Source organism: Poecilia reticulata, chromosome 6 (genome assembly GCF_904066995.2).
Source record: "Poecilia reticulata chromosome 6, P_reticulata-male-v2, whole genome shotgun sequence".
NCBI lineage: Eukaryota > Metazoa > Chordata > Actinopteri > Cyprinodontiformes > Poeciliidae > Poecilia > Poecilia reticulata.
In genome coordinates this window covers 12,661,613-12,683,762 of record NC_088835.1, presented here as the reverse complement: position 1 = coordinate 12,683,762, position 22,150 = coordinate 12,661,613, and the positions used below count along the sequence as shown (strand labels likewise).

Genomic DNA, 22,150 nt, shown 5'->3' with positions numbered 1-22,150 from the left:
TTTCTATTAATATTGATGATCATAGAAATCTTTTGATGCTTTGACTGGTTTCCATGTTTTTGTTTTTTTCCAGATGACAATGAAGGAGCTCCTCTTCCACCAATCGCAGAGCGACAGGTGAGAAGCACAAAGCAACTTTTAAAGTCTTGTTTTCATGACATGCTGAATATTTAGCTTGTGATACAAGTCTTTACACAAAATAACGCCTAAACTTGACTTTTATTGGTTATTAATTTACTGAAAAATAACATTTCTAACACTATTATACAACACAATGCTGGAAACATTTTGTTACTGATTTAAAAAAGACTTTACTAATGATTTAAGGAAAGTAAATGTTATGAGAGTAATACATTTGAATAATAATGTAAAAAAATATCAGTTTTATTTGTTTCCATGTGTTAAAATGACAAAAGTAAAAAGAAAACATATTTTACAAATGAACATTTCTGACATTTAAGGAAACCAATGACCAAAGTGGTTGTGCATGTCATTATTCTTTTCATTTGACAGGAAGCTAAAGGTTTTCTGACAAGTCTGTCGGGGTGTACCCATTTATTCTCAACACTGTATTTTAGAAATATCTTACTGTTAACAACATATAGTTTGTAATAATAGTTAAAAAAAAAAATTCTTTGTGCTTCCCTTGATGCCTGCAGCTGGTTCAGTCCCTCGGTGTGGCCATCTACCGAGCTCTGGACTGGGGACTGGACGACAACGAGGAGCGGGAGCTCAGCCCGCAGCTGGAGCGCCTCATCGAGCGAATGGCGGGCGGGGATCAGGGTGGCGAGGGTGTCAGCTCCACTGGCAGCGGAGCAACCGATGAGGGGTACAGCGGACAGGAAGAAGAGGAGGAGGAGGAGGAAGAGAAGCAGGAGGGAGCGATCAGGCCGGTGTGTTTGTTCCGTCAGGTCGTGGTGCTCTGTGCGTCCCGTCTGGCCAACCCGAGCCTGGCCCCGGAGCACTACCAGGCCGTCTGCCGCGCTCTGTTTGTGGAGACGCTGGAGCTGCAGACCTTCCTCGTCAAGATCAGAGACGCAAAGGAGGTACGTCACGGCGCCGTTGTGCCAGAAGGGTTGTTTCCTGAGCAAGGGCCAAATCAGACGAGAAGATAAAACTTTACACGTTTAGGGACAAGAATAATTAGAGAAATTTAATACAACATGACAAAAATAAGTGGCTTTATCACATTGCTGCACATGATTAGTTTTTGTAAATCATGATGTTTGTGAATAAATGATCCTGCATGACTTTTTATAATATTTGTAGCCAAAGTCATGAATATGTAACCGTAAGACTCGATGGATGAATACTTTAAACACAAATCAAGTGAAGAAAATACATTTCTAATGTCGAGTTTCTTCCAGAACGTCAACATGACATTGACTGTCTGAGTTCCTACTGTGATTTAAACCTGTAAGCACAAAACAAAACAAATCCAAAACCATCAAATTAGTCAACGAGTTATTTTAGTGTAGAGGGCAAAACAATAAGTACATTTCTATATGCTCATGAAGTTAAATACCAAGTTTATGCATACGAGTTTATAGGCAGTTTCTGAAAATAAAACATAAGGTTTAAATGTGCTAACAGCTTGAAATGTATTTATTTTAATCATAGAAAATGGGAATTTTAGTTAAGCTGTTCATAGCTGTAACTATTTTGTAACATAATTGTAATTGTAGCAGGATGTGTGCGACCAGCCTTGAATCACTGATAGGTGAAGATGATAAGACCTGCAGTGCCTTGCAAAAATATTCATTCCCTGTGAACTTTTCCCCATTGTGCTGTTATGCAGCCTCTAACTTTAAATTACCTTTCTCAGGATCTCAAGTGATAGAAGCAACTTTTGTGTTCGTCTCTACCGGCTTTGCAAAAGTCCACAGACAAAAATCTTTACTCATTCGCTGTTGCAAAGAATCTCAGGCTCAGACAGTCTGGACCTGTGAATAGCACTTTTCGAGTCTTTCCACCAACTCTGAATCGCTTTTAAGTGATTTCTAGATGGGATCCAGAAACACGAGCGGTATAAATGTTTGACTTTTTTTTTTGTGCCGCTCAGATGCTGAAGAAGATTTCCTCTGAAGAAGCTCTGGAGGACCGATCCACGGCCGAGCTGGACACGCTGAAGCACAGAGACTGGGTGAGACGAGGCGGCAGAGTTCACAGAAAGGACAACGGCAGCGCTGTGTGTCTGAGCGGGTGCGGGTGGAGCCGTCACGCTGACAGAAGCAGATGTGTTGCTGTTGTTTCCCACACCACCAGGCTCGTCTGTGGGTGCAGCTGATGAAGGAGCTGAGGCAGGGGGTGAAGCTGAAGAAGGTCCAGGAGCAGCCGTTCAACCCGCTGCCCACCGAGTTCAGCCTGACGCCCTTCGAGATGCTGATGCAGGACATCCGAGCTCGCAAGTTCCAGCTTCGCAAAGTCATGGTGAGAGCCGATGGCTTCAGCTAGCGCTGCGATCGAGGGGGAAGAGTTCCAACTTTTTACTGGAACAACAGAAGAGCTGCTGCGGGAATAAAGATGCAAAATAAAGAGACATTTTAGTTTTTGGTTCATGTTTAAAAGCTAAATAAAGAATGTAACTTCTAAATTGGAAATGTGAAGAAGGTTCACCAGAAGTGTTTGTTATAAAAACGCTCAATCTTAGCCTCATCCAACAAAAGCATCAGTCCCAGAGGAAGCCCCAGAAGCGTTTAGTAAACACTTCATGTTGTGACGACAGGAAAACCTTTTCCTGCAATACACTTCAACCTACTAGGTGGCATATATATGTTTTCTGCAGCTCTCTGAAATTGAGCTTTTCTCTTACCACTGACTTTTTACCTAATCTGCTTTATGCGCTGCACACCAGGCATGTCTGCCAGATCAAACAGGGCAGGATGACAGTAAAAAGGAAAAAAGAAGAGCAAAGAATCTAGTCTAACAAAAGAGAGAAAAGAAAAAAAGACAAAAGCAAAAGAAAAGAAATGGAAAAGAAAGAATAAAGCAACAACAACAAACAAATTCAAGTATCTATAATTTATTGCTTGAGGATTATAAAACATGTGAACTGGAATTCATTCTGATTAGGGCCTCATTCAACTTTAGAGCGACTCTGTAGCGTCTTTAGCGGAGATTCCCATGAAGTCCACAATGTGATATCAGTACAGAAGGTAAAACATCTGCTAAGAGGAGATAATTGTTAGAAATCTCACATAAAAATTCAAACCAAGAAGCACAGAGGACAGAAATCCATCCATCCATCCATCCATCCATCCATCCATCCATCCATCCATCCATCCATCCATCCATCCATCCATCATCCATCCATCCATCCATCCATCCATCCATCCATCCATCCATCCATCCATCCATCCATCCATCCATCCATCCATCCATCCATCTATTTTCTTTACACCCTTGTCCCTCAGTGGGGTCGGCAGGGTTGCTGGTGCCCATCTCCAGCTAACGTTCCGGGCGAGAGGCAGGGTGAGGATGGAAATTAACGGTACAATATAAATCAAAGATCCAACTTTCTAGCCTTGTAGCAACTAAAATTGATACAAAAAGACTAAAAACAGCTGGAGTTCATTAACTTAGACATGTTGAGTTTAGTTTGTTAGCTATAGATACTGAACACCTAGATCATCCTTCAGCTTACACAGTTTTACAGCAGCTAATTAACTTAGCGCAGTTAGCTGATTTTGGTTTCAAATCATCCCCACAAATGTGATCCACAAAAGAAAAACTAAATGAATAAAATTTTTAGAGACAATAGCTTGGAGATGTTTTCATCACCCCCTGGCAGAGCTTCAGGTGAGGCAGGAAGACGCTGAACTCAGACCCAGAGAGCAAACGGTGATGGTGTGGTGGAGTTAGCCTGGAGGCCTTCTCCACGGCCAGATGCATTATTCAGCTCAGGGACACAAATATTAATGAAACCCTCCCGCCTTCTGTTGTTCTGGCCGCATTGCAGGTTTTTTTTTATGCAATTGCTTCAATGCTGAAAGCGGTGTTCAGCTGTTACTGTTTTATGGTGTTTGTACATCAACACAGAGTCGCGTTGTGTGAAGCTACAAATCACAGCTAATGCTGCTCATGTGTGCTTTAAAGAGAAGTCAATTATTGAAGCTTCAACATAACATCTTTTTGCTACAATTAGATGTTGTTCTGTTGTAATAGTGGGTGACTGTATGATTTTTTGTTGTTGTTGTTGTTTTTAGCGTTCCCTAAGTTGATGTTGTGTTTCCTGCCTTGTAAAGGTGGATGGTGATATTCCTACCAGAGTGAAGAGAAGCGCCCATGAGCTGATCCTGGACTTCATCAGATCCAGACCTCCTCTTAAGCCTGTAAGTGGATCCATTTGCAGGATCCCCACAACATTCAAGGGGTTCGCACCTATTACAACAAACGTCTAAGTATTTTATTTGTTTCGTAAACACAAGGTAGAGCTGAAAGCAAATGATGCAAATAAAAAAAAACTTTAACTCTTCAAAAATATTTTGCAATCTGTACTTAGTAGAAACTGCTGCTTGAAGCTGCAGGTCTTTTGGGTACATGTCTCTTCCTATTTACAAATCTACAGCTGAAGTTTTTTGCTTTTTATTATCTTAGCTGAAGATTTGGTAGATAGATTTTCTTTTCTATAGTCGAACCTCTGATTCAATCTCAAGTCTAACATGTTCTTCTAAGATTTTCTTGTTAAGTGAAATGATCTGCCATTGAAACTAGTAAGTTTTCATCAATTTTAAGAAATTGTTGACTTAAAAAAGTTCTTATTCCTTTAAAAGTTTCTTTTTAAGTAAGTTTCGTCTTATTTCAAGTGCACTGCGATATTTGCACTAGAAACTAGACCAAAAACAGTTGGTAAGAGTTTTGTGTTTTGCAGTGTTTCTTGGTTTATGTCATCTAACAACCCTCTGCTGCATTTATATGACATTAAGTTACCTGCAGGTGAAAGCTACTTAATAATTAGCTGATTTCTGAATGCAGTTGGCGTTTTGTAAAAGTTTTAGGGGTGTGAAAACTTTATCGTTGCTTTTTGTATACATAGGACAACTTTGCTTGGTGGAAAAGCTTGGTTTCTAGTGTTTTTTTGTTTAGTTTTTTTGAATGAGCAGATGTGGTGAAATATTTTCTTCTGCTTAGGTCTCAGAGCGCAGCCTTCCTCCTCCTCCTCCACGGCAGCAGTCGCTTCATGACCGGATTCTGGCAGAGATCAAGCAGGAGAGGAAGCTCAGGCCTGTGGTGCCGCACACCGCCAGGCGTAAGAGCAAAACCTTTATGTTTTCACCCTCTGAACAAAATGTTGATTCCAGTTTCAAAGCACTATAAACGCCTCGCATCTGGAAAACATAATCCACACCAAGAGGAGAGAGACAAAGTATGATAAAAGAGCTTTAAGAAAAAAGTTAGTAAAAATGTCTGAAGAAAAAAAAACAAAACAAATGAATGACTGTGTCTCAGGTTTGGTGTTTTGGTCTAAAAAGGTACAAAATCTACTGTTTAAAAAGGAGATTCTGTTCCTGACATGATTTAAATTGACAAACGTCTTTTGGATTCTGCAGCCCAGAGACATTAATTCTGCAGCCACATTTAGAAGTTCAGGTTGATGTTTTTCTCCCTAAAGAAGAGCACCAGAACGGGAGCTGAAAGTTGCTGAATTTTAATTAAAATGGTGAAAAATGGAGGAAAATGGTTACTGAGGTTCAGTGACAGTTTTGCATGAATGGTACCCCAGAGGAGGCGCCTCCTTCTGCTGCCTGACACGAGTTTTTAATCCTGTAAGCTAATTTAAAAGGCATCATTCTGGTGATGTTCACCATTTTACAGCCACACGTGTCCACAAACAGTAAACCCGTTATTATGATCACATGGGCAGCTGCTGAGGTGATCAGTCATTAGGTTTGAATTGTACTGGATCTGAACTGTGCATGTATTGATCTGAATTGATTGTCGCTCTGTATATTGATAAAGTGCTTAGAGAAGAAGACGTTCATTTTCAGTTGTAGATAAAGTGAAGTGTTTTAAACCTAAATTAAATTTTCCATAGACTTTTACACACATTTCTAATAATGTGTCACCTCCTCCTGGCCATTAGATTAAATGCAACTAAAAACAACTTCTATTGGCTCCGATTGAAGCCTTCCTACATGTAATTTAGATTATAACAGATTTAATTGGTTGTATTTTAAATTTATTCTCTTATAAGTTGTGACATGCCTTTCCATCACTGTTTTCTGTCTTTTTCAGTCATTTTAAGTAGAATCATAAGGTAGACCTGAACACTGATATAATAATACCTTTCTGTTTATAGTTGCAGACACTTTGCTGATACATGGTGTCAAATTTTACAAATACTGATCAGCTATTTTCAGATGAAGGTCGGCTAGTTTGTCCTTTTTGTGGGAGAAAGAACATAAATAACAGGACAGATGCACTTTAAAGCTGCCGAGTCTTAAAAGACGTAAAGTAAAACGATCCTGTTCTTATTAGTTAAGCACAGCAGAGAAAATAATATTTCAATCAATTAATCGCAGACACTGCTGAGCTCCACTGACTATGTGACAAGAAAAACAATCTTGACCCTCTGATTGTGTTAATTTCACAAAAAAATAAAAAATAATTCAGCAAAATGTAACTGTTCCTTCAGCCTTCACTAAGAAGTAAAAGAGGAAGAAACAAATTTGCAACCATTTAGAAACTGTGAATCTAATCGGTTCAACAAAAACCAACCAGTTTATAAAATCTACGTTTTCTGTTGATTTCTTGGACTTAATTTCTTTATCTTAGCAACATTCATACTAAATGTATTGTTGCACGTTATATTTCATATTATATATTCATCACCATGTAAAAACTCTCACCAACAAACAGAAAATGTCTTTTGCATCACATTACGTTTGTTTTTGGCTGCTTCTTTCAAGCGGTTCCATCTTCAAATGAGAACATTTCGTCTTATTGAGGTGACCCGTGTGGGCCAGGAAAAACCCGAGAAGAAAAAATGAAATAAAGTTGAACAAAGTTTGGATATTGTTAAGAAAGCATCAGTAACACTGGTCATGTTTTGTTTTAGTAAACAAAAAAGAAGACGCTTCAATTTTATTATTTCCTTTTTTTTTTATCAATGAAAGAAAAACAAAATGAGTGCCTACCCCAGATGTCATAGTTACAAATGGACAGAGTAATGCACACGTTGGCATTAATGTTTTAGATGAAAGGAAAATGAGAAATAAATTAGATTTCTGTGACCCACTTATTAAAAATGCAGCAGCTACAGTCACTCTGATGTCGCCGAATGATTGGGATAACGAGCTCCAGACGCCGGAGTTGCACACAAAGCTCGTCTGAGCTTCCCCGCCTTCACCATCTGAGAGCTCCTGGCTTCCCCCTAATGTTGCATCTGCTTCTCTTTTCTCAGCATTCGGCTCGCTGCCCTGTCTGGCTCAGACGTGTCCTTGCAATGTCAAGTCTACGTCATGCATCGATCTGTCTGTGTCGGAGCCCCGGGCGTCGCTGCGGCCTCGCATCCTGCTCAAGGCCCCGACGCTGGCGGAGATGGAGGAGATGAACATCTCTGAGGTGGGAAAAGGCCCACCGGCAGTCGCTCGTTTTGACTCTGTGTTTCTCTCACTCTTGTTCCTTGCATTGGTGGGTTTAGTTTCTTCTCTGCAGAGAGGTAAATCCTTTTTATTTATTTATTTTTTTAAAATTTTGGACAAAGAGAAACATTTTTATGCAGATTTAGTGATTTGTAAAATATCAAACCTGTAAAATTTAGGATTGCACAAACACCCACAACATCCATACTAGAGATATTTCTTCCATCTGAAAGGTCTTAATGCTTGTTTTCTTTTTTCTTTTTTACATATGTAATAACGTGCTGTAAATGTTGGAATAGCTACCTTGGATACTTGATCAATTTTTTTTAGAATGTCTGCTTCACATTTTGTTTTTGTTTTTGTAATTTCATGAAGACAAATTGCATGAAATTGTCATTATTTGTTTTAAAAAGCAGGATATAAAATTGAATGTATATTTATTACTATTAGAGGCAAAGGTTCGGGGATTGCTGTTTTAACTGGTTGTTAGTCACTTGGTATTGCTTCAGTGCTTAAAAACAGATCAATATATACCCCACATGTGTCTTTCAATTAATAAAACTACAACTATGAATTTAAATAATTACCTTTTTTTAGTTTTCAACAGTATTGCAGCACAAAATGTCTGAACACAGACCTATGAGATATTAGCAAATTTAGTTTTACTGATTTACTATGTTTTTGCAATCATATATTGATTTTTTTAGACATTGTCTTATTCTTAAAAATCTAGCAGATTGGCTTAAATGTGTTGACACTTTTAGCTCAAAAGTTAAATTTCTCTCAGACACGACTGAAGAAAACATGCTAAACTTTGCACATCCATTACATAAACTATGTGCTAGTCCTGTTGATCCCACAAACCTAGATCTATTTTGCAGTGTTTGTACAGTATCTATTGTACATCTTTCACTTGAAAGAGAATTTAAGTTTGACCTTTGTTAAAAAAAATCTGACATAAATCCACACTGAACATTTATAGTTACAATGTAAAAATGAGCTAGGTGGAGGTCAGTAACCTGAGATTTAGAGTTTAGATTTTTAAAAATAGGGTACATTGCAGCATAGATAAATAAATGAATATTTTTATTATTTTTTTCATTCTATTCCAACGCTGTGTGTAATAATGTCCATCTTTCGTTGAACGCCTGCAGGAAGAGGATTCCCCGGACAACGGGGACATGAGGAGGACTGAGAGCTCTCCGGCGCCGCTGAAAAGGGACCGATCGTTTTCGGAGCAGGACTTGGCCTTCCTCCGCGGGGACATGCTTCCCTCGCTGTCGGAGTCAACCCAGCTGGGTGAGACAGTCAGACTGCAGGACGTGAGGCCGCGGTCCAGAACGCTGACTGGTGCTGGAGCGCCTCCTTATCACCGAGGTTTGATGGATTTTCACTCACCAAATATCTTTAGATCAATGTAGGGTTTGCGGCTGAGGAGATTTTAAACAACAAGGCTCTTTAGACTTTTATTGGTAAAAAGTTTTAAAACTACAGTAGGATGTTTTTGTTTTGTTTGTTTTTTCTTTTTTTTTCTATAAATATGAGCCACATTGTGTTGATCTACAACATAAAAATCACAATAATATTTCTTAAGGTTTTGTTGTAATGTGGGGAAAAAGTGAAAACGTCTCAGCAGTGTGAATACTTTTGCAAGATAGCAGGACTAGTTAGAAACTCAAATCTTTTTGTGTCTCAATCACAGCCAATTCAGAGATGTGCAGCCATTAAACTCTCCTGCCCATCTGCATCTTGACTCACATCTGAAGCTTGTTGGAGTGTTTTGGCCCTTTTAATTTGGCTGAAAGGAAGATGATTGGGAGACCCAGCTGTTTGCTCTAAGCAGCAGTTTTAATTCTCCTCCTCTAGAGGGAGACAAAGCATCAGAAAGCAAATCCAGGTGGTGGTGATGCATCTTCCTTCTGCAAAGGCAAATAAAAACATGACATCACTGGATGCAGTGAGAGATGAAAAATAAGACAAAAGATGGACAAATTTCCAAATATCTGCTTAAGAATTAATCTGAGATTTATGACATTTAGGTTTTGTTGTTGTTTTTTTCAGTTCAATTGACTTCAGTGAAGATAATATGTTGGCTGAAGCCAAAAAGAGGCTTAAATTGTTTCTCTTTTTTACCTGCCGGCTTTACAAAAGCACAGCAATTAAAGTTTGGACAGAACAGAAAGTTATTTTAGGTATAGAATATACACCAGTTAAAGAAGTATTCAAGTAAACTTATTCAAATAAGCATTTTTTTTAGTTCTGAACTCTGTAAAGCATCACTGGAAAAATAACAGGATTATATTAGTTGGTTAACTGCAGCTTGACTGACATGCAGTTGTTAGCTTGACAAGTATAGGATTTTAAAGCTGCAGTACCTCAGTAAGAGAGAGAGATGGTGCTCCATTAGCTTCTACGACATGACTGAGTTTTTCTAAACACCCATATTTTTCTTCCTAATGAAATGAAAGGTTGTTGCTTGGCTACCGGAGTACACAGAAAGAAATACTAAACTATAAATGCATAGGCACACTTATTTATTTATTTAAATTTATTTATTAGCTAGCGAGGGAAAACTGTGGCATTATGGAAAGTCATTTTGGATATTTTTCATCAGCTCCAACTAGTGACTCTGTCCTCAGATTTTGACTTTGAGGTTAATGGAAAAAGGGGAAATTTGTCACACTCAGAAAAAAAAACATGTTTTCTTTAGGTTGCATATGCAAAATTAAGAACTTAAGATGAACATATTAGAGCAATATTGTGCAAAACCTTTAAACCAAAGCAGCTAAAGACTTCAAAATATGTTAGAAAGCCTGGAAAACAATAAGAGTGTGGTTGCGATAAACGCCATGTGGCATTCATTCGGCAAACTTTCCAGTGGTTCTAAAAACCATAAGATTAATGTTCAGCATGACCGTCCATGTAGTAGTCATGTTTCAACCAGTTAACTGGCAGTGTGCAGCAACACGTGAGGGAGGGGCAGCTCTGTAAACTCCTTATCCCAAACAGTGAAATCTAAGCTCTTATTCTGTGCTGGAACTATATATAATTGTTAGGTAACCAGCCCAGCAGCAAACCCACTGATTTTACTACAAACGTCACTCTTTATTTCCTCCATTTCTAACTTGGGCTGGACACATTTCAAAATAATTTGGTGATTTTCGAAGACATTACGTCGCTGCTGCCTCCGTTCTCTGCTTTAAGCACAAAAAGTTATTAAATTACTGCTGCTTCACTGAAATAGGAGCCTTTTCTCTCCACGCTGGAACAGCAGCCACTGACGGGATCAGATCAGCCCTGCGGATGCTAATATACGTTTGATGGATTGTAATTAGATGAAAAACAAAATGTGCTGATAAAGTCAGACTGGGCGATGGGGCTACAGCAGCGAAGGTTCGGCTCGATGGCAACAATTTATGCACTAATAGCTGAAAAACGATCCCGGTCCACTCCCAGCTTCCGCACAGCAATCCGCAGAGGTTCATCATGTAGTACTCAACCCTGCCAGCAGGGGGCTCTTATGCTTAAGCTGGGGTCTGTGTAGGGATGTAAGCCTGTAAGCTGCATCTGTCGTCAGCAGCTGATCCAAATTATATGTACGGATGATGTTTGCTGGCCTGTCTCAGCCGTCTTCTCGGCCTGTTTGGAGCCAAATCGATGGCCTCCGTTTGCAGCAGCAGAGAGGCACCCAGTTTGAGCCGTGTGACGGCCGCCCGCCTCGAAGACGTGGCAGTGCGGGCCAAATCTCCCTCCTGAAATCAGATTAATAATACACAACGGCTTTAGAGGAGTTCGCCGAACGCTGTGCGACGGCTGAGATGTGAGACGGCGCTGAACGAAAGAGGCTGATGGGTAATTCATGTGGTAGTTAGGCCGAGATATGTGCCTTCCTCATGCAGCCTCAGCTGTACAACCCCTCCACCTCTCTGTATTTTATTCATCGTTTCCTTCCCGCTGACTTTTAATCCGTTTCTCCACGCCCAGCTTCCTTCCCCGTCTACGGCTGGGCGCCGCCGTCTCCCGCTCGCCTGTCTCTGAGTTCGGTCGACGAGGCCACGGAGGGCCTCGAGACGACGCCGGACTCCAGAAGCGGAGACCAGTGGATGGTGAGATAAAAAAATCACAGCAGCCTCAGAGACAGTGAAGAGAGAACACCGTGAAGAGTTAGATTCAGCATTGTGTCTTTCAGACCTCAATTTTTTTCCGAATAAGTGAGAAGATAAAGATCACATGAAATGGTTAAAACCTCTAAGAGGATGTTTGGTTTTTATTAACCATCAATCCATCCGTCTATCAATCCAATCTGATCCACACACACTGTGGCAGTAACGGATCAGGACCTAATTCAAAACATCCCCCTTCCCATTTGTTGTTTTTACTATTACTATTAAATGTTATTTCACCAGCAAAATCCCACTGACATAAAAAAAAATCTCTTTTACAAGGGAGTCCTAGCCAAGGCTGGCAGCAGCACACAAAATTTACTGAACATTCACAGCAAAACAGGAAACGTTAACATCAAGGAACTGGTTAAAACCCAGTGACGTTTTTTGTTTTTATTTGGACATCCCAGTGAGTTCCAGGACCAGAGGAGATCTACTAGGACTGATCCATGTTTTGGGTCACTTCCTCTGATGGAAGACAACCAAAGAGCAACATGATTACAGGTTCAAGTGACCCTAACTAACCCAGTGGCTCTAATCTGACATCTCTCTCTACATAGAGGATGTTAAATTATATCCTCAATCTTGATCTTGGTCTTCTAATATTTTGGTGGACGTTTAAATCCAGAGCTTTGGCTTCTGCCTCGGCTGGTGTTTCATCATAATCGGTCTAAGAAACGCTCCGATCTCTCCGTCGTACCATCACTCTTAAAGAAGACGCCAAGATACTCAAACCTTCCCTTGAGGCAGGAGATTAACCCCAATCTGGAGGAAGAATCCAGATTTTTCTGGTATAGATCCATGACCTCTGACCTGAGCTGACTCTCTTCTCAAACAGCTGCAGACTCTTAACAGAGCCACATCGTCTGTATAAAGTAAAGATCGGGATGTCCTACTGAGATGCTGTTCATGAAAGCAACTAGCGCTGCAGGAATGCTGATGCACGTTCAGCTTTAGATTAGCAGGTTCTGCAACGTGGACAATAACTTTACAGGTTTAGAATATCCTCTTTATTACGCTTTCTGAATTTATTTATTGTTGAACTCATACATTCATGTGTTATCCAGTCATCGGACTGATGGCTCCTCTTCCTCCTCCTCCGTTTTTCCTCAGGAGGAGTTCAGCCACCCCGTTGAGAGTCTGGCCCTTACACTGGACGAGATCATCAACGTGCGTCGAGTACTCGTCAAAGCAGAAATGGAGAAATATCTTCAGAGCAAGGAGTTGTACAGCAACCTGAAGCGAGGAAAGGTAGCAGCTCTGGCTTCCTCGTCGCCGTCGCCTCTGCTGTGTTTGCAGTGAATGCCGTCGGTATTTACTGCGTCTGATTCCTCAGGTCTGCTGCTGCTGCAGAGTGAGATTCCCTCTCTTCTCGTGGCCGTCTACGTGCTTACTGTGCAAAAGGTAGCCGAGAAAAGTTCTGACTGGACCGTCTGAGCGTTTTTTGGAATATTTATTCTTATTCATTTTATCTTTAAACATTGATCCCGTGCTTAAGTTTCACACGAAACACGGAAAGTCCAAATTTCTCCAAAACATTGGCCACTGTTATGTTTTTCACTCTTTAAAGTTTTGACGTTGTCTCAAAGATTTGTTTTCAAAATGTGCAGCTTTGAGTTAGTTAAATCCCAAATTAAGAAATAAATGATAAAGCAATCAAACTTGTTTTCATGCAATAATTTCTGCAGCTTGACATCAGACGACTGGAGAGTGAAGCGTAGGAATTAGTAACTATTTAAGTTTTGAATTGTAGTAACACTCTTTTGTTTCTGTTCCTCTTGCAGGTCAGTGTGTGGCTCTTGTAGTGCAAAGGTAATTTTAGACATATAGTATTTCTTTTACTCCCAAATACTAGCTTGTGTCACTCTATGTTTTAAATAGTTTTTTTTATATATAGTTACACTCATAAAACTACCACAAGTTGATTTTCATTGCTTGAAGCAAACAATGTTGTTTATTATTCTCTCAGATTAATTAGCATTTGCCGTCTAATTGACCTATGTCAGTCGTTTGGCCCCATACTTAAAACTGGCCCAGTATTAATGATTAATGCTTATTTCCATCTTGTTGCCATTAGTATATGTGTTTCAGGAGAGAGGGGAAGTGTATCACGTGGCATTTGTTTGGTCATGTGACTCTGATCCAGAGCCGGATTGTTTGGTGTTTAGCTGAAGCAGAGAAGCTGAGTCAGCAGTCTGGTCATTTTTGTTCCTGGTGTTAAAAAGGCAGGGGAATATGTATAATATTGGTTATCAGCCACAGCTGGTAATGTTAATATTGGATATCAACACTGGCCTAAACATCCCTACTCTGTTTATATGGCTTGAATATTAGTTGGTTTATGTGAAGTTTATAATGCAGAGCACATTTTTCAAGTTGAAACAAGTCGGGTGTCTCCATGACCTTCATTTTGTGACAAAATATATGAATCAGAAATGAAGGCGATTTAAAGAACCACATTTATCCATCTCAATTATTTCTACTCAGTGACGTCACAATGACAGAAGAACATGTAATTTTACTGTTTTAAACATGCAGATTCAAAAGCTTCCAGCCTCAATAGAACAAGTTTATCTCCTGTTAATCTTTTGATTATGTTTATTAGTTGTTTACTGTGCAAGTCAGTTTAAAAATGGTTCATAAAACGTGTTAAGGAGTGTGAGAAAGGCTGCAGCAGAAACGAGTTAATAAAGGTATTTTAGTTTTTAGCACTGGTTGAATCCTCTGTTGATGTCAGATTTCTTTCTTTTTTTTTCTTTTTTTTTTTTTGCTCTTTTTGTTTGCTTTTGTGTCTTCGTTTGTCGCCTCAGTCCCGGCCCGTGTTGGATGTGTGGTTCTGTGCTGTGTAGGTTTGGATTTGTTGTGCTTTGTTGTTTGTGGTCCGTGTGGTGCTGTGGCTCGTCTGTGTTAATTAATGTCACTCTCACCGTTAATTGAAAATGTCTGCATTTGTTCGTAGGTGTGTTCAGTGCTTTGTTGCTGTGCAATGAGAGTAAAATAATACTTACCTATTTCATGAATAAATTGTATGAGTCAGTTATTATTTTAATGACCATCTCTTAATGTCACATGACTGTTTCTTTTCCTCCAACTTTCTGCTTTTTCTGACTGGATGTTGTTCGCGTTTCTTGTATTCAGATGAAGATTCCCTCCAAGAAGGTGGCTCATATTCCTGTGTACACGGTGGGATTTCACAGCACCCCAAAAGGCCATGGACACAAAAGCCAAGTCTACAAGTGAGTCTTTGCTTTTATTGAGCAATTTAAAAAGTCTAAGTAACTGGATACCTCCATGTTGGTCCCAGAGAAAAGGTGATAGTGACAAAATCAATCTGTCTGCTAAGAGCAGGCTGTGGCCAACAGAATTGGATCAACTCAACATTTAAGCTAAAAGAAAGTAAAGAGTAGTGTATATTTCCAGTCCCTCCTCAACAGCAGGACAAATATGTGCGTTTTATAGCCGTCAAACCCAGCTGAGGGGAAACGCTGCAACTTTAAGAGTCTTTCATTTGCGGCAGCCATTCACTAACGGACAAAACACCTTTTAGTGGCGACAAGGGAAGTTGTGTTCGGTTCAGGTTCGGCAGGTGAAAACAACATCGTAAAATCTCACCGTTCTGCAGAACCCTGCCACTTATGAACATGTTTACTGGAGCACATTCATGCAAATCACTGCAGGGAACTAACGTGAGTCTCACACATCACAGCTTTATTAGGTGATTTTATGGAAATGTATGAAATTTGTTTATAATTTTTTTTTCTTTTTTTTTTTAACTAATTCTCAACAATTATGAAAGACAGAAAATAAAGAATAGCAGGAGTATTTTTAGACTGCAGCCTCTGGTTTATTGGTTTTCCCAGCAGTATGTGTCGTGTTTTTCACTGAGGACGACACTCTGACGCTGCTAGCTTTTGATTAAGCAAATACTCTTTGTTGACTTATCTTTAATAAAGAGAAGTTACTGTTACTGGCATCTTTAGAACATTAATTAAAAGTTTCTTACAATGTTTGAAGGTGGTTTTGATCGGTGGTTTATTTGATGCTCAGTTTCCAAAATTGTGGAAAAAGTGAAAGATTTGACAAAACATCAGGCCTGAAACTACCTAGAGATGAAGTCCGTCTGAAGAACTGTTAAGAAACAGGAATTAGTTTGTTATATATTTTAACCATGTTGTCCATCGGGTTTGAACTTGACCATTAGAGTGGATTGAACCGGGTTGGATTGTTTTCCAGTGTCTAGAGAAGACATTTGTAGTGAATTGAAAAGAAGTGAATTTAAAAAAACCAACAACAGTGAAGCTCTAACTCAGTACCTGAGGTGTACATCATCTAATTTTGGACACATTTTCAGCTAGTAATAATTTAGAAAGCAGCCAATGGCACTAAAATACTATTTTCTGTCTTAAACGTTGTGTCTGATTGAACTAAGGAAGCGAGAACAGTTTGCGTGCTTTTAAAATCCTGCAGGACTCGAACACGTTACACTGTCCAGGCTCGGTAGCATAACGCTGCACAACTGGAAGTTGTGTCACTAAAATGCAACATACACTGCTCAAAAAAATAAAGGGAACACTTTAACATTTAAGTGAACACTGAAGTGTTCCCTTTATTTTTTTGAGCAGTATATATTATTCCAACTAAGAAGTGGACACCAAGCCACGAGGGTAAAGTCCTTCCAGTTTGATTCAGATGTTGAGAAGAGGGAGAAAGGTCAGCTGCCAGCACTCAGGCCAGTCTGCAGTCACGCTGCACAACTTTCTCTTGAGCGTCTCTGGCGCTGCTGGATTTCTCTCTCAGGTTATCTTTGCTAATTGGAGCACTAAGTTCTGTCTGTGTGCCGACCGCAGATTCACCTCACAACCACAGATTTCCTTTCACGACGGAAGATTTGATCTAAAACAGCTGATATTCGCACAGTGTAAACCTGGCTTCAGATTAAGAAAATGTTCTCTTACGTGTTAGGTTATCTCTTGACAAGAATGAAAAAGAGTAAGAAGCATCCAAAGTCCAAAAAAAAACCATCAGGAAGGTCACAGCTGTTGAACCAGACCGCTTTAAAATAATATAAGAAAGTCTGAATAAGAAAAAAAATTATATTTAAAGAAGAAAAACAACAAAATCTGCACTAAACAGAAAGTCCAACTAAGCTCATTGCAGGATAACAAACTGAGGGATAGCTCCATATATATGCACAGTGTTGTGTGTGTGGTGGATTACACTCTGAATTCAGCTAACTTAATGTTAAATGTTCAAAGGAAACTCAGACAGCTGAGCTTTTTTTTTTTTTACTCACATCAGGAATGAAGACAGCCTGACTCTGGACATAAACTAATTCTAAAAACAAGTAATACTTAAATGTTGTTTCCCTCCATTTATCTTTGTATTTGTAGTTTACATTCCTTAATGTTTAAAGTTCCTCTTTATCCCACTTTTTATCCCATTAGTGACGATTTACTAACTTTTCCCCATGTAAGAACTAGAAGCTGGCCTCCTCAATCCAGTCACCTCCACTAACTCCCTCCCTCCTTCCTTTGTTGTGTAATCAGTGCAGCGCCTCCTACACGGCCTCTAAGCAGCCATTATGTAATAATTACCCAGCTGTCACTACGATCCTCCCGCCTTGAAGGCAGCCAGTCGGTGTGAAGCGGAGCTGGCATGGTGTCGCGTTTCTCTGCTGAGGTTTTCATTTTACGACTGAGATTGTTGTTCTTTCAATCAGACAGCTCAGTCTTCTCCACAGTGACTGATTTTCCTGGCTCACCGCTGAAGCATCGTTTTTATGCTTTAGTTCACTTATATATTTGTTTTGCTTTCCATTCATCCAAGCATTTCATCCACTTGAGATCATAGATATGAAGCTTTTTTTTTAAAATTATTGTTTGTTTATACTCTGCTTTTACACCCTTTTTGAACACAAAATCTACTTTATCTTCCAACAATATAAGTTGCAAAGTGAACTATTTGGACTGAGACGGTCAGACTGCATATTATTGCAACACTTTTCCCCTAAATTGAAATGGCTAATAATCCTGCCAAAAGTGAAAACATAAATAAACCTGTCAACTATTTTCAGCTACTTACTACCAGAACATTGAAGAAAAGATTTTTATGCTCTTTTTGTCACGATGTACAATATTTTCCAAAAATAAGTTGCAAAGTGGACTACATGGGATGAGGTTATTGGCTAAACTACTGGTAATAGGCAATCACACTTTATTTTGATGCATTTATTCAGTTTTGGAGAATTTTGTTTACATTTTATTTTTTTACAATCAGAAAAAAAAGTCAAACCCTTTTATAGGAGTAAAAAGTTCTCGCTCACAAAAGTCTGATAATGTCAGATTTGCATCGTTTTTCAGTTTCAATAATCCAACCCTTTCACCTGAACTAAGCAAAAACATATAAACACTCCAATGTGGGCTAAACCTCGTTAATCCCCCCCAAACTCCTCAAATTATCTCCAGGCTGCAGTTATCCTTGTGCATCTTTTTCTTACAGATGTTTTCCTTCCACTCAGCTTTCCATATGTATGTTTGGATACTGCGTTTCACTTTTTGAATTGAATTACCGAAACAAACTAAACTTTCAATTCCGTCCTACTGTAACATGATGCACTTGTGTATTATCCCAGTTATAGACACAATGTTGTAGTTATTTGTCTACATGTCTGATTCATATACGATGTGAAGACACCCCCATCCTCCGTTTCCGCTCGCAGATCCCTGCGGACTCTGTCCCGCCGCTCGGTGGAGGAGGAGTTCCCGCACCTGTACGCTCACGGCTGCACGCTGCGCGACATCTGCGCCGAATGCACAAAGTTCGTCGCCGACGTCATCTCCTCCAGCCGCCGGAGCCTGGACATCCTCAACAACACTCCAAAGAGAGAGGCCAAAGCCGCTCAGAGGCCACAGCTGCAGCGGCAGTCCAACTTCGAGGCTTCGCCTCAACCAAACCACCATCATCACCAACCACCTTCATCGCAGCTCCACCGCAGCGAGACGGTCCGCAGCACGAAGCAATGACTGGCTCAGACTCTGACCTCACTGTGCACACCGTTTGTATTTAAAGAGGGGAGGGCTCTCCGAGGGTTTGTCTTAATGATCATATAATCCAGTAAAGGTGCTTCAAAGTTAATTTTGCTGGGTTGGAGCATTAAATGTATCATTTAATAGTCAAGTTTAGGTCTAAAATATGAAAAAAATCAAATAAAATAAATCACTGAAGCTGTTAAGAACTCTTTAGCAAGAATGTAGAGATGCCAGCTTTTTTGCACAACTGCTTTACCTTCCTTATCTCACCGTCTTCAGTCTCAACACACTTGTTCACTTAAATCTCTCTCTCTGCATCTGCCCTATCTGCTGCACCAAACCTTCACTCTTCACTCACGCATTTTGGGGCGGGAGGGGTTCAATCAGAGAGGGGGGTGATGGGGGGGTTGGAGGTCGAGAGGCAGGGCTTTGCGAGGTTAAAAAGCTGTGCAGGGTTGCATTAGCGTTTAATGGGTTGCCTTGTTTTTGTCATGAATGTACCTTACAAGAACAAAATTGTAAACTTAATAGCTTGTAAACAATAAAATATTTATTTTTAGCCATTAAAAAGGGGAGTTGAAAACAATCTGCTGCTGCGTAGCGAGGCCTCTCTGGCGACACTTGTGAAGACCCCAGACCTGCAGCAGGGTGGGGAGGGTGAAACGGCAGCGACACTGTGAATGTAACAGGGTGAAGCTGCGGGCCGCACCTTTAGCCGACGTAGCATGACGAGAGGCAAGCGGGTGACTCTCCCGCCTCTCTCACTTCCCACATGGACGCTTTGCAATCTGTTCTGGTTTTGTAAACACAAAGTGAACCTCGGCTGCAATAAAGATCCAGTGACAAAACACGACCGGTGCTGCATCTGCGAGTTTTACTGTGGGCTCACCAAACAGAGAGGAGCACAGCTGTCCTGCAGTAGCACAAATTTGACCAATCAGAACGAGCAGTTGGTACGTTGCAGTGAGCTTTTTGGAGTAAAGACTGGCTCACTCTTGAATGTCTGTTCAAGCGTTTTGTGTAGGTTGCTGCTTTTTGTTAATATTTTTGTTTCAGTACTTTTGCGGTGATGTTTAGATGGCTAGAAGGAGGTATTTGACCTTCAGGGGTTCCTGCGTTTTGCTGCTCTCCATGGGTGAAAGGTTGGCAGCAACATATGCAAGATATTTTGGTTAATTTTATGTGTAAAGTTATTTATGAATAGACTGCTCTACCTGTGTCTCTCAGATGCAACAAAAAAAACAAAAAAGGGTTTGCGATAGAAAATGTAAGCATATTTTTTCTCCTCGTGTCTCCCAGTCTTTAAATATTCATTCATTCAGAAAATGTAACTTTTTTAATAAATGTTGTATTAAAAAATTATTCTATACAACTATTTAAAAACTGCATTTTCAATAGGACAAAGATTACTCTATTTTTAAAGGCACAGAAAATTTGAACTATGATACATATTTAATTATTCCTAATATATAAATTGCTACAAAAACTATAATTTACATCAATTCACTAGTGTTATGTAATGATAAAGTAAAAAGCTAAAACCACTGGAAAAACATTGTGATAACCAAGAGGGTTAATTTAAAAAGAAATTAAAATGACAATAACTGTAAAATGAGTCTTGCTTTAAAGTGAGTCCCAACCATTTATACCTGAAGAGCAAAATGAATTGAAAAATATTTTAAACGTTTGTAAAATGAGCAAAAGTGAGTGTCTGCTGCATGGTTTCTGAAAGTGGTACTGATGGGAAAATGAAAGTGTCCTGTAAGCAGCAGAGGAATCCATTAATGAGGTAAAGGGAGGTTTCGCTTTCTTGTCGGGGATCAATGCGGCCTGTGCAGAAGCCCCGCCTCCTGATCATGAATAAATAATTAGGTCTTCGCTCCTATTGGCTGCTTCCGCCTGTCATCCGGCTCCCACTTTACTCTCACACAGAAACTGATGCAGGTCAAGAGCGCGCTTCTTAGACTAAAAAGGGAAAACGGGTGATTATACTTTCAAAATAAAAGCATAGAGAAATCGCAATGAATCTTTCACTCAATATTTTAACCATAGTTTTAAAAATGTAAATTTTTGATGCTATTTATGTCTGATTATTTAACTTTTATTATAATTTTGTAGGTTCGTTTATTTCCAACATAACCCAAATTTACCAAGTATTTGAAAAAAACAAAATGAACAAACAAAATAATACATTAACCGATATTATAATAACATATATATAAGTAAAAAAATGAATCACAATGTATTTATATAACCCATATTATTGGCAAGTGAATATTTTTATGTGATCCCTTTCCTGTTTTTGTGTCTGCCTAAATTTTTGTTAACTTTTTTCTTAATGAGATTGGGTATTGAATATACCTGTTGACCCAATATTATTCAAATAAAAAACTAATTTGGGTAACAAGAAATTCAGTTAAAATTTAATCACAGTTCAATTTAAAAATACTATTTGAGGGAGATTAAATATTGTAACTCAAAATTGTCGAGGAAGGATCTCCTGTATTATTACAAGCAAGTTTTAAAAAGCCTCTGACTGATTTGTTGTTGTAAACAGTCTGATGAAGAGACTGCAGAGTTGTCCATAATTTTCTCTATTTTCTGAAGAATCCCTTTCTTTCACAGTCACCTCCAGATGTTCCAGAACCATCCCCAGAACAGAATCAGCATCTTTTTTTATTTATCAAGTTGTGTAGCCGTTTTAGCTCCTTCTCTGATGCTGCTACTCCACACCTGGAACGAGTTTGGACCTGTTTTTGCTTTTATATCTGTTCCAATTCTTTGTGACTGAACAGTGTCAGAAATCTTCAATTTTAGATTTGTTGGATGAACTCAACATGACCTATTGTTGCTTTTTTTTTTTTTTTTTTTTTATTCACTGCATGTTGTCACTTGTTCTGACCACTCTCTCTAAAGCTGAGAGATGATCATGTATGCAAATTTCAGCAGATTATCAGTTTCTGAAATATTCACAATCATCAACCACCATTCACCACATATATCCCTGGACAGATTGGCTGATTTGTTATTTGAGTTGACAGGGAATTTAACTGGTACATCTAATAAAAAGTGGCCGATATATGTGCATACTTTTCCATCATATTAAAATTTTAAATCATGGAATTTTTACAAAATTAAGGCATCCGCAGCAGCGGTACATCCTTAGGAAATTGTATTATTTTTCCAAGAATATTATAGAAAAATCGTGTTAAAAGTAATTTTCTAACCATAGTCTCTTGGAATAAAGTGTTCTCAGGTTACCTTGATTCTCAAAACCTATGAAAACAAATTGTTTATTTCGGTGATTTTGACTTATTTTATTTTGAAAGGTTTTAGCGGATGTGACAGGGTTGTCCTCCTGCTAACTTCAGTGGAA

At 39.3% G+C, this 22,150-nt stretch overlaps 1 protein-coding gene across 1 annotated transcript in view; it reads left to right on the top strand.

Moving 5' to 3' along the window:
• Positions 1-19,627, top strand: part of spire2 (spire-type actin nucleation factor 2) — a 28,767-nt gene extending 9,140 nt beyond the window's left edge. Inside the window, exons 2-15 of the mRNA XM_008411798.3 lie at positions 74-117; positions 660-1,046; positions 2,063-2,143; positions 2,266-2,430; positions 4,245-4,331; positions 5,131-5,248; positions 7,403-7,563; positions 8,738-8,960; positions 11,568-11,689; positions 12,860-12,997; positions 13,083-13,150; positions 13,531-13,558; positions 14,885-14,982; positions 18,465-19,627. Of these exons, the coding sequence (XP_008410020.1) occupies positions 74-117; positions 660-1,046; positions 2,063-2,143; positions 2,266-2,430; positions 4,245-4,331; positions 5,131-5,248; positions 7,403-7,563; positions 8,738-8,960; positions 11,568-11,689; positions 12,860-12,997; positions 13,083-13,150; positions 13,531-13,558; positions 14,885-14,982; positions 18,465-18,768 (2,024 nt within the window). The 3' untranslated portion in view covers positions 18,769-19,627. The remainder of the gene's footprint in view (positions 1-73; positions 118-659; positions 1,047-2,062; positions 2,144-2,265; positions 2,431-4,244; positions 4,332-5,130; positions 5,249-7,402; positions 7,564-8,737; positions 8,961-11,567; positions 11,690-12,859; positions 12,998-13,082; positions 13,151-13,530; positions 13,559-14,884; positions 14,983-18,464) is intronic.
• Positions 19,628-22,150: the final 2,523 nt, after the last annotated feature.